General features: G+C 41.6%; 1 protein-coding gene across 1 annotated transcript in view; it reads left to right on the top strand.

Annotated features, from left to right (window-relative positions):
• The window catches only part of LOC126176430 (potassium voltage-gated channel protein Shab), a 478681-nt gene that overhangs the window by 17684 nt on the left and 445255 nt on the right, over positions 1-15742 (top strand). The window contains exon 2 of the mRNA XM_049923587.1: positions 7430-7572. Within this exon, the coding sequence (XP_049779544.1) occupies positions 7478-7572 (95 nt within the window). The 5' untranslated portion in view covers positions 7430-7477. The remainder of the gene's footprint in view (positions 1-7429; positions 7573-15742) is intronic.

Raw genomic sequence — 15742 nt, 5'->3', positions numbered from 1 at the left:
CGTACACGTCCATCCTCTCGATACAATTTCAAACGATACTCGTCCGACCAGGAAACATGCTTCCAGTCATCAATAGTCCAATGTCGGTGTTAATGGGCGCAGGCGAGGCGTAAAGCTTTGTGTCGTGCAGTCATCGAGGGTAAGCCCATATCGACGATATTTCGTTGACTGGTTCGCACCGTGACAGTTGTTGATGGCCCTGCACTGAAATCTGCAGCAGTTTTCGGAAGGGTTGCACTTCTGTCACGTTGATCGATTCTCTGCAGTCGTTCTTGCAGTATCTTTTTTTGGCCGCAGCTATGTCGGAGATTTGATGTTTCGCCGGATTCCTGATATTGACTGTACACTCTTGATATGGCCGTACGGGAAACCCCAACTTTATCACTACCTCGGAGATGCTGTGCCCCATCGCTTTTGTGCCTACTATAATACCACGTTGAAACTCACTTAAATCTTGTTTAGCTACCATTGTAGCAGAAGGAACCGATCTAATAACTGCACCAGACACTTGTTGTTTTATACAGGCGTTGCCGACCGCAGCGTCGCATTATGCCTGTTTACATATCTCTGTAGTTGAATACGCATGCTATACCAGCTTCTTTGGCACTTCAGTGTAACACGATTGAGGATTTTTAGTACTGTATCTCTCTCAGACTTAGGCAGCATCTGACTCCCACCATTTGTCACACTTCATGTTCTATGCAATAAGGCCGCCTGTATGTGGGCCCAAATTAGCTCAGCTTTCCCACACCAGAGTTAATTTGTTACTACCAGTGGTAGTTCCTCTTACAGTTTCTTAGCAAAAATCAACAACCTCAATTCGTTTGGCACCAGCCTGATGGTTTCTAGTGCTATGCTCCCAAACACAAAGGTGGCCTCTCCTTACTCCATCTCTTAGATCTTATCTCTAAGCGGCTCTTCGCCCAGCGTTTCCCAGTACCCAGGACTCCTGCAGGGCTCTGTGCTTCACGATTCTGCAAGCGCTGTCGCTACTTGTTTGTTAGTAAAAGTCGCAGTGCTCACCTGGTCCTGGCCGAAACGTAACCTTAATAACAGTCTCTTAATAACCAACAGCCTCCTGTCACTTAGAACGTAAGCACTTCTGCGGCAGGCCTCTGCCCATACACGGTACACCGATCCTACCTGGCCTCTTACGTCCCTTGGTGGTGGCGGCATGTGCGATCTGATCCGCAGCCCCTTGCAACTAGTGGCTCGACCCATCTCTGCTCTGTGAGGCTTTGTTCACATGCATTCAATGAGACTCGACTACTCTTTGAAGTAATCTTCCAGAAGAAGAGATTACAATGGAATTTTTTAGTAGTCAGGTATGGTAATCATTGAGATTGACTTTATTAGCAGTCATACTTTCATTTCTCGACATAGATTACTTTAGATTACATGAGTTTATCAATTTAAGGAGTTCGATTATGATGCGTGGCAGTTAGATAAAAATGATCACGTACCGCAACTGGTTCACTGCCGTCTCAAAAAGTCTGAAGTTTCCAGGTTCCTGGTTAATTGCATTTTCCGTCTACTGGTAACCATGGTTGTAGTTTCTGCTGAGGACCGTATTGGGCTATCCTATCTAGTATTTGTCTGATACTAGCGAAGGGATGTGATCAGCTTTTTTATGAGGAATTAGACGGTAGCTTTGAAATGGTATTCCTTCTAACACTTTACTCTGTGGTACGCACCATCTCTCAACATAGTTGAAGATTGAAGAATGTGAATGTGGAATGGGACGTAGTGAGTGCCAGAGTGAAGGTAAAGCTAAAGGCCACGTACACTCATCAACAGGTGAATTAGAGATAGTTGCGATTGGCAGCGCCCTTATCACATGAGGAGGTTGTTATCGCACTTATTACTGGCGGTGGGTTTAACAGTCAAGCAAGAAGAGTGGAATATCACGAGTGCGGCCAGGTCATAGGTACCCGATTGATGAGATATCTGTGGTCGTTCGCGCTGCGGGCTTTACATGTACCACCTCGTCAGGGGAGTACTGCGAAATCTTCGATTCGGGGAAACACTCCGCAATATCATGTGCAACAATGTATTCGTCACAGAGATCGGCGTTTACTATTGTGGACTGTACCTCGCGCTAGAAGAACGAAGGAGCAACAAATCATTCCCCAGTTGAGGGCTGGACAAGAACAAATGGCTAGTAATCTCTTCATCTCTAGTCACCCTTTCGCTTCATGGTAATTAAAACGATATCTCACATATACTTCTGCATATCGCACTATTCAAAGAGTTTACCTTCAGCTCATGAAAACCGCCACTGGACGCTCGAAGAGTGGACAACTGTCGCCTAGAATTCACCGTTGGCATGCAACTAGTATGTCGAAAACAGTGGGAAGCGATGAGTTGTGCTTTCCCACCGTCTACCGTTCATGTATGTGCTGGGGATACTTACTTGTGGATGAAGTTATACGCACTGCAGCCGGCCGCGGTGACCGAGCGGCTCTAGGCGCTTCAGTCCAGAACCACGCTGCTGCTGCGGTCGCTGGTTCGAATCCTGCCTCGGGCATGGATGTGTGTGATGTCCTTAGGTTAGTTAGGTTTAAGTAGTTATAAGTCTAGGGGACTGATGACCTCAGATATTAAGTCCCATAGTGCTTAGCGCCATTTGAACTATTTCACGCACTGCAATCTTCTCACACCAGTAAGCGGCCCACGAATCTACTTTCCGAGCAAGTGCAGTCGTTCGTTCGCTTGCACAGCTGCTCAGTGGGGACCCGTGCTTGCTGCGAGACGATGTTCCTCTGGCCACTAACAAGTTGTGTCAGAGAGCTTAGAGAAACGATCTTTGGATATGAGCATGCTTCTGTGATCACGCAGGTCAGTTTACCTGTACTTTATTACGTACAACTCAGACGCTATCAAGTAAAGTGTGCGCTCCTGGGACACAACGCTGACCAACATCCGTGAGTTGTATGCTGAGTTTGAGCAGTCGTAGATATCTCTCCAGTGCTTCTCAATCTCGTGGAGTCCATTCAGCGGTGGTTTGCCTCTACCACTCGCAGGTTTCTTTAATTCTAAAACTTACCGATTGTAGCTTCCGAAAGTTCCCTATGGAACTCACGACATTCATTGCAGAGAAACAAGAGTTATGGTTCCTGTCGTCAACAGAGAGGAAGAGCCCACGTGAACAGACCCTGATATTGTACACATGTATGTGTTGCACATATTGCGACATAACTTTACCATAAAGAGTATATAATGGTCATTAACGAACAAGATGACAGGTTGCTAGAAGGAATTACTATGAATTACACAACTAACTGTGAAGGACAAAGAAAAGCAGTTTATTTTGAACAAGTCGGTCTCCTTAGCATAATAGCATTCCAACGTGTGGATGTACATGCGGATCGACATCTGTCAGATGTTTCGTTCGTCTCCCAACGGCCAACCACAAAACCTTCTACAAAAGGGCGCCTCATTCGCCGAATTTCTTTGTTTTCAATCCTTAGAGTTTTCTCAAGACTAAAATTTAAAATCCATCATCACGCTGCACAGAAGCGCAATGTTGCACAGACGTTGGCACATCATACAAGAACTTTATGAGACGTTGTTAACATGCCTCACGAGCTGAACCACCTAGACGAGCTCTTTCGGATCGAACAACTCAAACAAGCATCACAATAACACCACCGACGACGAGTAGGTAAATAAGTTTGTTTATTTTGCGCTGTCGGACAGGACAGGCCATTTATTGAAAAGACACAAAATCAAATCGATCTTTAGGCCTCTAATAAACATTCGAGAATTGTTAAAGATGCCACAGATCTCAGAACACCTTGGATCTTCAAGATAACTTGCTAGAGTGTCCAATCTTACGTCGGACAAACTGTGCGTACTGTAGAGCAAAGCAGGAAGGAGCATCAGAAGTTTTATCGCCTATGCTACTCCGAAAAATTCGCTTTAGCGAAGCATGCTCAACGGATCAAATATGACGAAAATTCTGTCGTGGCTCGCGCTAAGGGGTTCTGGAACTTTGTAATCAAAGTATCATCGAAATAAAAATCACTGATAACATCATTAACAGAGACGGCGGCCTCCAGCCAAGCGGCTTAGGATGCACTGATCGCGAGATTGAAGCGGGCGCATCGAAAACCTCGTCTACATATGCACATATATGGCGATGCCATGAGCACCAGTGACGTCACATGCGGCGTATAGTGTACGTAAAAGCGTGCCAGTAGCCCATCGGCAGTCATACCACTTGACAATAACCAAGGCATGCTTGGCCGAAAGCTCGTGCCATTTTAATTGTTTGAAGCGGCTGGAAACCCTAGAACATTTTATTGATGTCAGCTTTTCCTTTGCTATCCTTAATTTTCAGTTTCTTTGTAGTCCAGTGAGAATAACTTTGGTGCTACTAACAACCCATGGATGGTCCCTGACATCATGAACTCTTGTGCTACCTACATATCTAGTTAGCGTTTGGTCAACTATTCTACTAAACTTGTCCGACAGTTCCGTTACATATTCCTGACCAGAGCTAAATATTTCAGGTTTTTTCTCGAGATAATTTTGTCAATGTTATGTAATATTCCATATTTCTGTACTGCCACTCTTAACCTCCATGTTTTACTTCACAAATTGATAACGACTTTATGAGTGGACTTCTCTAATGACTGACTGTGTGATACGAGTTCAAAGTTTCACTGGACCAGAATTTGACCCCAAATGTTTGCTCTTTGAGGGAGTTGCGTCATCATTTGCGATACCTGTAGCTCTGAGCACTATGGGACTTAATATCTGAGGTCATCAGTCCCCTAGAACTTAGAACTTCTTAAACCTAACTAACCTAAGGACATCACACACATCCATGCCCGAGGCAGGATTCGAACCTGCTACCGTAGCGGTCGCGCGGTTCCAAACTGAAGCGCCTAGAACCGCTCGGCTACTCCGGCCGGCTGCGATACCTGTGTACACCTCCTATAGGCTTCTCCACGCTCCTCCTAAACCATATTACTATTTTGAAGAAGTAAATAATGGCACTGAAAAAGTACTATCGTTCAAGCTGAATAAGATGTAACTACTCGATGGGTAGAAACGTTTCGATTCTCAACCAACAGAAAAATTCTCATCCATTTGCTTCAAATTACTTGTTGAAAGTCATCTTTCGGTACGGTCAATTGTTTATGAAATATGCGATAAGACTACGTCACGTGGACTCACTCATGCTAGGTTCTGTTCTCGAACAACCAACTCGTACCAAAGACTTGGTTAAGGTGCGTGTAGTACATGTGTTCTCAAAATGCGCCATCCTACCAGTCAACAATGACATCTCGTATCGGCAAAGCGCAGATGAAGCCAGATGTAATTGTTTTTTACCATTAAATTACTGTTGTAGATACAAATTTCTTTAGTTCAGTGGTAACATTTTATCATGCCGATGAGCCCATAATAATGAAATACATTCTTAACCACAGAGTGACTGCTAGCAAAGTCCCTGATACAGACTGCGCAAACACAGGCAGGCTATGGAGAGAGAAAAGGGCTTATTACGTAGACGACATGGTTTCCTTAGAAGTTGTGGTTCTGTGTGTGTGTGTCTGTGTTTGTGTGCGTGTGTGTGTATGTGTGTGTGTGTGTGTGTGAGAGGGAGAGAGAGAGAGAGAGAGAGAGAGAGAGAGAGAGAAAGAGAGAGAGAGATGTCACTGAATCGCTCTCTGTCGATCATACTGGCTCAAATATAGATATGTGATGTATGTGTTGAAAAGAAATGGAATGAAACAGAGAAGAAGTACGATTCAGAAATTTATCAATGCATACCATGCCTTGACTAAAAATGTTCATAATTTGTATCATGACAGTCACTCATTTTAATCGAATCTTAAACTGATGATACAAATAAATTTTACGGTATATCTCCACATATTCTATAAATTATATTCTTATTGATGTTACGCACAACGATCTATAGAGTCGAACATTGCAGTGATTGGACGTGGAATCTATGCGTTCTCTCTCTCTCTCTCTCTCTTTTTAATTTTTGTTTGTTTGTTTGTTTTTGTGTGTGTGTTGAGAAAGTCGTGTTACCCTACGTTCACATATTACGTTCTTACTCATGTACATTATACATACTGTCTCCATGCTCCCTGTCTTCCAGACAGTGGAACTGACGTTCACTTTGTCACGCCATATTGGATAAATCTCATGAAACGAAAATTAAACATTTCCGAGTTATAGTGATTCTTATGTAATATTTAATATTTACAGCTTGCCAACCTTCAAATCGTGTTTAGTTACAGAACAACTGGCAATAATTTGACGGCTTCCCTTCGGTTATGAAGTAAATGGTTAAACATATTCACAGCTTACAAGTAGTGACGTTATTTCTGTATACATGTAATTAATTTTAGTCTATTTTTATACAGATAAAATAATTTACTCTCAGCAGAAAGGTAAATAAACACCATTTTTATTCTCGTCTGGATTTAATGGTTAGTATTTCAACATGACATACAGACCGATATTACGGTCATTAGCAAAGAACTTACATTCATTCGTAGTCATACATGTATGATAACGAAGTTCAACAACCCTACCGACTACATTTTCATTCAGTGGAGATGACAAGCACTGCACCTTAAAGTGTGTATGAATCTTCAACCCCGCCCCCTTACCCCCAATAAACGCAACATATTATTGAAGTAGCAATTCAACCCAGCCCTCGTTCTTTCTACTGCTTATTTTAATTGCTGCAATTCAATCCGCTGATAACAATTTGACGATGGATATGGACGTCTGGTGGCTGCCTCATGATATGTTGCTACAATTATCTTCATGGAATCACTATCCCGAATAAGGTGCCTTATTATTTCAATTATTTTAATATATCTGATATTAATAAATGTCCTTTTCTGGGTATATTTCTTGTTAGTTTGAAATGTTTCTCTTAAAAGTGATTGGTTATAAACAGTGTTTGTTGCAATTTTAGTTTTTTATTTTTCAACGACGCGTTTCGCCTTATTTAGGCATCTTCAGGTTATCTTTTCTAGATGGACGCGAGAGGCACCAAGATGTGCATAACGCGTTTGCGTTCACAGGAGCTAGTAACAGAGTAAGATGGGGACTCAGGTAGTAAGCTTACTAAAATTGCAACCAAGACTGTTTATAACCAATGCTGTTAAGCACTGGTTTGCTGTATGCCACATATGGACTGGAAGAATTTCTTAACAGTGAGTTCTAGTTGGTTATCCTCAGCTTTTAATGTTATATAATTCTGTAACCCTTTCAATAAGTAAATCTAAAAATTTGATGGAAGGGTTTTTTGTACGTCTTGCTTCACCCAAATAAAGATAAGCATTCTGATTCTCTTTCTAAGTTAGCTACTATGCTGAAAAATGGATTTATCTCTCTCTCTCTCTCTCTCTCTCTCTCTGTGTGTGTGTAGCTCATAATACTGGTGTGCCATTAGGTGCGGTATGGGCCATTCGGATCGCCCCCACCGCCCCCGCCGCCCCCGATGCCGCCTCCGCTGCCACCGCCTCCGCAGCTCCTTGGCCGTGCGCACTCACGGTCCATGTCTTCGTTACCCCCCGAACCTTTCATGATTATGCGGTAAGAAATCTTATAACCTCATAAATAATATGAGCAGAATTTAGTGACCATTGCTATTAACACCTGTTTCATCATCTTGTTATAGATATGGACATATAATGCTCATTCTTTAATAATAGAAGCAGTAGAGCCAGTCGACTACAAGAGCGAGTCGAGAAGACATATCACTACATATTAAATGGAAGAGGTCAACAGTACACATTTCGGCTATCTGTTAAGTCATGTCTGGTTATGTATTGTGACTATGGTTATTTTAGGTTATGAACTTTACTAATACTTTGTAAAGAATTCTCTGATCTCCATTAATAATCTACGAACATTTCAAAACATAATTGGATTGATGCAAATATTGCAGCTGTATTCATACTTAATGTAAATCTTCGAAGTGAGCGCTCTCTTCTCATCAATCTTACACTGCTTCACACTCTATTAATTTTTTCTATAAAGAGGGGGGGGGGCTAGACATAGACTCCCTTTATACCTTTATCATCAATATCTTATCTTAATGTAGTTCATTTTGAGGAAACGAGCTGACGGCTAATCCAACTATACGTTATTAATCCGTTGCACATAAAATATTGACTTTTTCGACGAAGTAGAGTGAAAAGTTTCAAGTCATAGTGCGCACATGGTTCGACTGTCGAATTCCAATTAAACCTGGACGAAGGTAACGTTTACGTCTCAGAATATGAGGGAAAGAAACATGATCTCCAATCCTGCTTCTTGGTCTTCAAGTGCTCACTGTTTACAGAATTTTGGCTATGAACGTGGTAGTTTAGTCTTTGTCCACCGACGACCGGAAGGCGCTCTGAGATGAAACCTAAAATTAACCTTTTCCAATTACTGAGATAAAAGATTCATCTTCATCCACATCGAGTTCCGGTCAGTTATTTCACCTTCACGCGTGGGCAGGAGAATTGTATACGACTTGGAATGGCTCATGACAAAGCCAGTTTATTCAATTTTTCTCTTGTTGATGTATTTTCAATTTTGAGCACTCTTCGTTTCTTCTCAACATTTCACTTCGGAGACTGATTAGTCCCGGAGGTTCTAAGTATGCAGTTGGGCCACACGTCAAAGACGGCCACTCTGGCCACAGTGAATGTACCTCCTTCCGTACGAGTACGAATAGCGATAGCTATGCATTTGCATATTCAGTGCACCTTACTTCACATGAGCTTTCGCATTCTGCATTACCGTTAGCCCTTAGGAATGTCATTTTCTCAACTTTTCAGTTTCACAATCTTCCGTAAGTATTGTGGCCTCAATTATGTCCACCTCGTTGATAACTAAAAATAACGACATCATAACATAGTCTGTAAAAAATGCTTAGTCGAGTGGAGCCAAATCTTGTAATTGGCAACACTGGCAAGTTGGTGCGTTGCTAAAGTCGGAACCGGTGAACTTGGTAGGAAAATCAAAATCGCAGATGTACTAGAATTGGCAGATATGTAAATACATCCACTCCTGTGAAACTTAAAGACCTTTATTACAAATTATCAATTGCAACAGGTACACTGCGCCATTGGCGTCCATATGTAAGAGGGGTGTAGTAGGAATTTGTTTAGCATTTGCACAACAGGGTAAATATAGGCCAAATTGAGAAATGCGTTAATGCTTGTATTCCCACTGTACCTAAGTGTGTAACTGTAGAACCTATCAAGTCTGTAGAGGCTGCGCTTACAGAACGGTATTCCAGTTTATGTGTTCACACCTATTGGACTCGATGCAATAAAGGCTGACTGTAAAGGATTACAGAAGATACCTGTGCTCTAATTTTAGCATGGGAAGTTGGTGACTTTTGCCAAGTATAGTTGCGAGTGCTTAAACACTAATAACAACAATAATAAACATCTTACATATAGTTTTGATTCTTCAGCAGCAGCCAACGACGGATCGCTTTCCACTTCCTCCCACCATTATAAATGTTCCATTAATAAAAAAAAAAACCGTCAAATATGGCACATGCTGATTTGGGAATAAAGAATAGTAACCCATCCACATCAGTATCGCTCTTTGATTTATTTGTATAACCAATTATCAGTCCTACGTGCCCGGAAGGTGTCGGTTTTGACCACACATCAGTCTGTCTTAGTATCTGTATAACTGAAAGTCTAAAATATATTACATGATTACCCAGCAAAGCAAAACGTAATCAATTTGGAGCGTGACGTCTGTGATCCGCAGTTAGAGATTTGTTAACATATGCGGCTAAAGTTTGTTTGTATGCCCTCTGTGTGATACTAAACATCGACATAGGGAGATAATGTAGCTGCATACTTGACATCTGGTTCTTATGTCTTCCTGTTTAATCTGGAGTGAAAACTTCCTCCGCTCCAATTACTGCCCCTGATGGCTGACCAGAAAGTCTTTTTCTTTTTTTTTCGAATGGTTGGTTCCTATTATTGCTGTGTGGCAGTGACGAACCACAGAGACCGTCTCAGATCAGTAAAAGTAGACTTAAAATGTAGTTTCGCGAGGCAACATAGAAGATGAATCCCGCATACGGTGCGTATAATTATTGACGTTATATAAATACGAAACGAGGGTCGCTATGCTTTCGGCTACCTACTCTCGACTGCTTTTCAAGGTCACATAAGCACCTAACTACTCCATCTGAAATACATGCTTGATAATCAAAAGTAGGAAACTTCTAAGGATTTTTTGGCAGGTTAAAGAATAAGACAACCAAATATTCTCATAAAGATATTTTATTAAGTTCTACATATACATTCACACACAGAAAACAACCCTTTCCTTAGGTTTGTCTGGTGTGGTTTTAATAACATCCAGTTCAAATTTAAATCAACGTTGGAACCTTCTAATTCTTTGTATCCAGTATCTTTTACAGATACAAAGAAAGTATATTCTGAAATTGTAATACATTTCTATTTTTTCCCTGTAAAATATGTTTTATGGCTTTAACAGTTACTTCCCTTATTTCCCGCAAATCTTCTAGCCGAGAGCGTTTGGGGGGTTTAATTTTACCTGTTGTTTCGTAGGTGATACTATTGTTGCAACTCTTCACATCTTCGTCGGTGCGAAGTACTAGCTCTTCTACTATATGCTTTTGCAGAATTTGCGTGTAGATCTTAAGATTTACAACTTTTGCAACTGAGTATCCACTAAATGTAGTTATTCCGTTGGAGTCCGCCCCATTGGCTGAGTGGTCAGCTAGTCTGGCTGAGATGCAGTGGGCCCGAGTTCTACTCCCGGCCAGATCGGAGATTTGTCGCTAATGGACTGAGTGTTGTGTTGTCCTCATCATGATTTCATCATCGTCGAAACGCAAGTCGCCTGTTGTGGCGTCAACTGGAAAGTCTTGCAGCTCATCAGCCGAATTTCCTCGAGTGGGGATCTCGATCATCAATACCATCCGATGATTTCATTTCATTCCGTTGGTTTTCAGTTCTGCAAACGGCTTCTCTGTTTCTAAGTGTACGATGTCCAGACCGCCACATTCAGATACAATGTAACCACTTTCTTTAAGCTAATTGATGTGGGAACGGAGGTTTATAAGAAAATGTTCCATATAACCTATAAAATAGTAAACATTCTCGATTCGATTTCGGCCAGGTCTCTGACACATGACCAGTCTCCAGTGCTATTTACTGTAAATGCAAATATTTTATATTTCCCAGTCACAGCCAGATTTTCCCATACACTGTGTTCAAAGCAATTTGTAAACATTTCCTGCACATCTGCAAAAGCTTCTTCTTTTTCCAGTATCAGTTTTCCAATAGCGCCATATGAAATAAATTTTCACAGAGTTGAGTGGAGTAGTTTGTAAATACTGTTTTTCAGCGTTTATAGCACTTAAACAGCCTTTCACGGGGTGAAATATACGATCCATTCTATACCTAGCTGTAAGATTCTATTCTGGCATAAACTGGTAAGTATCCTTTCATTTGCTAAGCTACTAGTTCTATACGTAGGAATATAAGGAGAAAAATAACCTCGCTGATTTGACCTTTGTCCACTTACCTCGAGTTGTTTTATTACGAGTGTAATGCGATTTTTAAGAAACTCCTCGTTTGAATTTCGAGTGCTGTGGTATTCTCTCTCGAAACATACGAGCTGGAAATTTCTGGCTGCACGTAACAGAGGCTAGCAGTGCGTGTACATGCCAGCGGTGTAGCTGACTGATATGCAAAAGGCTGCAAAGCGATTCGTCAGTGCTGCTTCCGCATAATAACGAGCTCACGGCAGCTGAATCGCAAAACATAACATGCTCGTGCATCTATCAAACAGTGATACTGACATGGGTGTCCGCCTGCTCAGCTGAGTGGCTGACGCGTTTGCCTAATATGCAGCAGGCTCGGGTTCGATTCCCACCCGTTGTGGAGATTTTCTTCGTTCGTGGACTGTGTGTTGTGTTGTCCTCATCAGACTTTCATGAATACTGACACGCAAATCGCCCAATGTGACCTCACCTGAAATCAGACTTGTAACTCGGCGGCCGTACTTCCCCAGATGGGGCTTCCCGGCCATCACTGCCATACGATCAGTTCATTTCGCTGACATAGATGGTTCTCTACTCGTCATTTCCAAATCAGTATCTGACGTATTTATTTTAATAAAGGAGCATTCATTAATGCCGAGAGGAGGGAGTGGAAATCAGTCTGTCGTTGGATATTGCCATACAATCAAGATTATGTGTAACATGTTTATTATTATTATTGTTAACGGTTATGCACACACAAACCATACTTGGCAGAAATCGCCACATTCCCATTCCGAAATTAATACTGACTAAACGCGGTAAGTATTGGCTTTGGCAATTAGTGCGACTTACTTGGCAGTTGCGAGCGGGCGGAACGTCCTCTCGCGTTCGTTGCCTGCCAGATGCTGCAATACCGCGAAAAACGAGTTTCAACTGTGTCCCTTCCACAAACTGGACGTACATGCACTTTTTTTTTTTTTAGAAGAAGCGTCAGACATCGCAGAAATCCGAGTTCAGGAAACATCACAATATGACTGCAGCAGCACGAATTCTGATTGCTGTCTTCGTTCTCAGCAACTATTCGTCACTAAACAAAAAAGATGCCGCGGGGTGCCAATGCGAGTCCTATATGCAGGACGTCACTGGCTCCGTTTGGGTGGCGGTGGAGACTTGATACGGGCAAGACCCATTAGTGACTGCACCACCGCCAGCTGCTTTGAGAGCTCGCCTCACACTGCTGCTGCTATACCAGTTGCATATCCTAATTTCTCAGGGTTAGGCTAGCAAGTTGTTATAACATAATGCAAGATTTCTGTCGTCAACTTCGTTAAGGATTTACAATATTGATTACACCTTGTTACCACCAGAAGATTTCTCTCTCTCTCTCTCTCTCTCTCTCTCTCTCTCTCTCTCTCTCTCTCCTATCATGCTTAGAATTCCCGTAGAGTGTCGATCCTAACATTTATTTATGGCCCGTGGCCCGACATGCAGGTCTGATCGTGTTCGTATAGCAAATGCTTGCTTCAAAATAGGCCGTGTACCTGAACGTCATAGATATACGTTTCTTGAAGACTCATACGTCTAAAATATTAGTTGTAGGATTTTCATGGCCGCAAGCTCCCTAGGCGTTTAGTATACCTCTAACGATATGTTACTTGGGTTGCACTATGTCCTCAATACATTGCATTACGCTGGAGCTAAGTGAATTCGAATGTGTAGAACTTTATATATATATATATATATATATATATATATATATATATATATATATATATATATATATATACGAGGGCTGTTCAGAAAGTAAGCTCCGATTGATCGCGAAATGGAAACGACTATGATAATCCGATAAAGCTTTGCACAGATGTGTTGGGCAGTGTCTCTATTATGACCCTAGATAGCATCACGTCACTCCTCTCATTTCTGAGCTCACAGTGATCGCGTAAAGTTGGCTAGAGAATAGTGTCTCCCGCCAAGTACGAGGACCTGGTGAGAAATTTCGCCTGAAGCTATACAGCCAACATTACATAACTGTCGTGCAGTTTCTTCTACAAGGCAATATTCTCAGCCGCATTCTGAAGGGGCAATGAAGATGCTCCTGCATCGTTTTCAATTGGAAATGTTTGACTACCCACAATACAGCCCGTAATTGACTCCCCCTGCGTTTCATTTCTGCTCACATGAACCGCTGGCTATGAATACAACATTTTGGCACAGAAAACGAGCTGTAGGCCAGCGTAGAGAATTGGCGGAAAGCACTGGCGGCTGTCTTTTATGATGAGGGTATTGGAAAGTTGGTACAACGCTACGACAAATGTCTTAGTCAGAACGGCAACTACGTAGAGAAGTAGCTGGATGGTGTAGCTAACTGTTAAAAATAAAACATTTCTAATTTTCACTGTGGTTCCCATTTCGCGATCAATCGGAGCTTACTTTCTGATATATATATATATATATATATATATATATATATATATATATATATATATATATATATATATATTGTGTGTGTGTGCAATTCTGTAAAACTTGAGTGGTGGTTATATCTTAATGCTCATAAACAATGCATCGACTCTTTGGTTGTTAGTAAAACTATCTTTCTTTGTGCTGGAGGCAGTTCCCTTTTCGTGTTAAAGGCAGTCATGCAATTACGCCAAAGAGATTTACCTTAACGTCAGGCATGTAATTCTACCAATTCTTCTTTTACGCTTGCATTTTGGTCAATTCAACCACATTTCATGGCTGGTCACACTCAAAAAGGGCGACATGTCGACATGCTAATGTCATTTTTGGTGTATACCTAGAGTGAATATCTTAATCAAATATCCATAATTTAATCATCATCACAGAGCATAGACCTAAAGTGGAGATCAAATTGCCTAAGAGCAGTGAAGACCTACAGCTACTGACTGAGAGTGTTAGCCCATGATTTATAAATAATTCAGATTGTTTGGTTACTTTTGACTACAGGCTACGTTGTCACGTTGTCATTTGCTCTTATTCATGTACTGTTTGGGCGAAGATCTACACTTAATCTCAGGCAGCTAATTGCTTACGTTGCACACATTTTTTGCTGTAAAAATTGATGGACGTTACCCAGTAAGCAGATACACACATGCACGCACACGCACACAGACACAGACGCACATACACACACACCCATCCGCATAAAGTGCTCAGTTGTGTTGACTGGCACTCCTGTGTTTTGATGAATCCTATGAGTTTTCTTTACCAGTTTGCATATCTGGTGTCCTACCAGTTTACCAGCTCTACAGCCACTCTGAATAGTTTATAGATTTGACACCATTCGACTAACACTTGTAGACTATGTTATAGCGTCATTATCTTTATACTGATCAAGTAACTTACCGCAGTGTATGTACGAGCGGTGTATATATGTTGTATGTGTGTATACGTGGTGTGAATGGTACATGGGGGAAATAACTACATTTTTTGTCTTTATTTACATTTATAAATTTATTTACATATATACCGGTACATTTATTTACAATCATTGCGTTATAGCACAGTATTTTGTAAAAATCTGTCATCAATAAGCCTTTAAATTCACCCTATATTGCAACATTCCCAACAGTTGTGAAGACATACGTCGGGATACCATACGTAAACACAGCCTCTACGGACTCGATAGGTTCGAGTTTTACAGACATAGATAAGTATGTCCTGCTCACATATGGACGCCAGTGGCACAATGTAACTGTTATGCTTGAGCCGGCCGGGGTGGCCAAGCGGTTCTATGCGCTACAGTCCGGAACCGCGCGACCGTTACGGTCGCAGGTTCGAATCCTGCCTTGGGAATGGGTGTGTGTGATGTCCTTAGGTTAGTTAGGTTTAAGTAGTTCTAAGTTCTAGGGGACTGATGACCTCAGAAGTTAAGTCCCATAGTGCTCAGAGCCATTTGTTACGCTTGGTAACACATAGTACAACAGGTCTTAAAGTTTCACAGGAATTGATGTAACAAATTGCCGATTTTACCAATTTCCAGATTTGGCGCCACTCAGCTATCACTTTTTAGAGACTATGCTATGACGTCTTTATTTTTTAATAGTGTCGAGGTATCTTACTGCAACCTATGTCCAGTGCCTTTGCAGATTTGACGTCCTATCAATTTGCAATTTCTTGTACTAATTTGCCTGTTGTTGACCAAGTCCTACCAATTTCTGTATCTGGTGCCACTCGACTAACATTTTGCAGACTACGCCACTA

The sequence above is a fragment of the Schistocerca cancellata genome, chromosome 3 (genome assembly GCF_023864275.1).
Source record: "Schistocerca cancellata isolate TAMUIC-IGC-003103 chromosome 3, iqSchCanc2.1, whole genome shotgun sequence".
In the NCBI taxonomy this organism is placed as follows: domain Eukaryota; kingdom Metazoa; phylum Arthropoda; class Insecta; order Orthoptera; family Acrididae; genus Schistocerca; species Schistocerca cancellata.
Note: the sequence above shows the minus strand (reverse complement) of the source record. Positions and strands in the feature narration are given on the sequence as shown.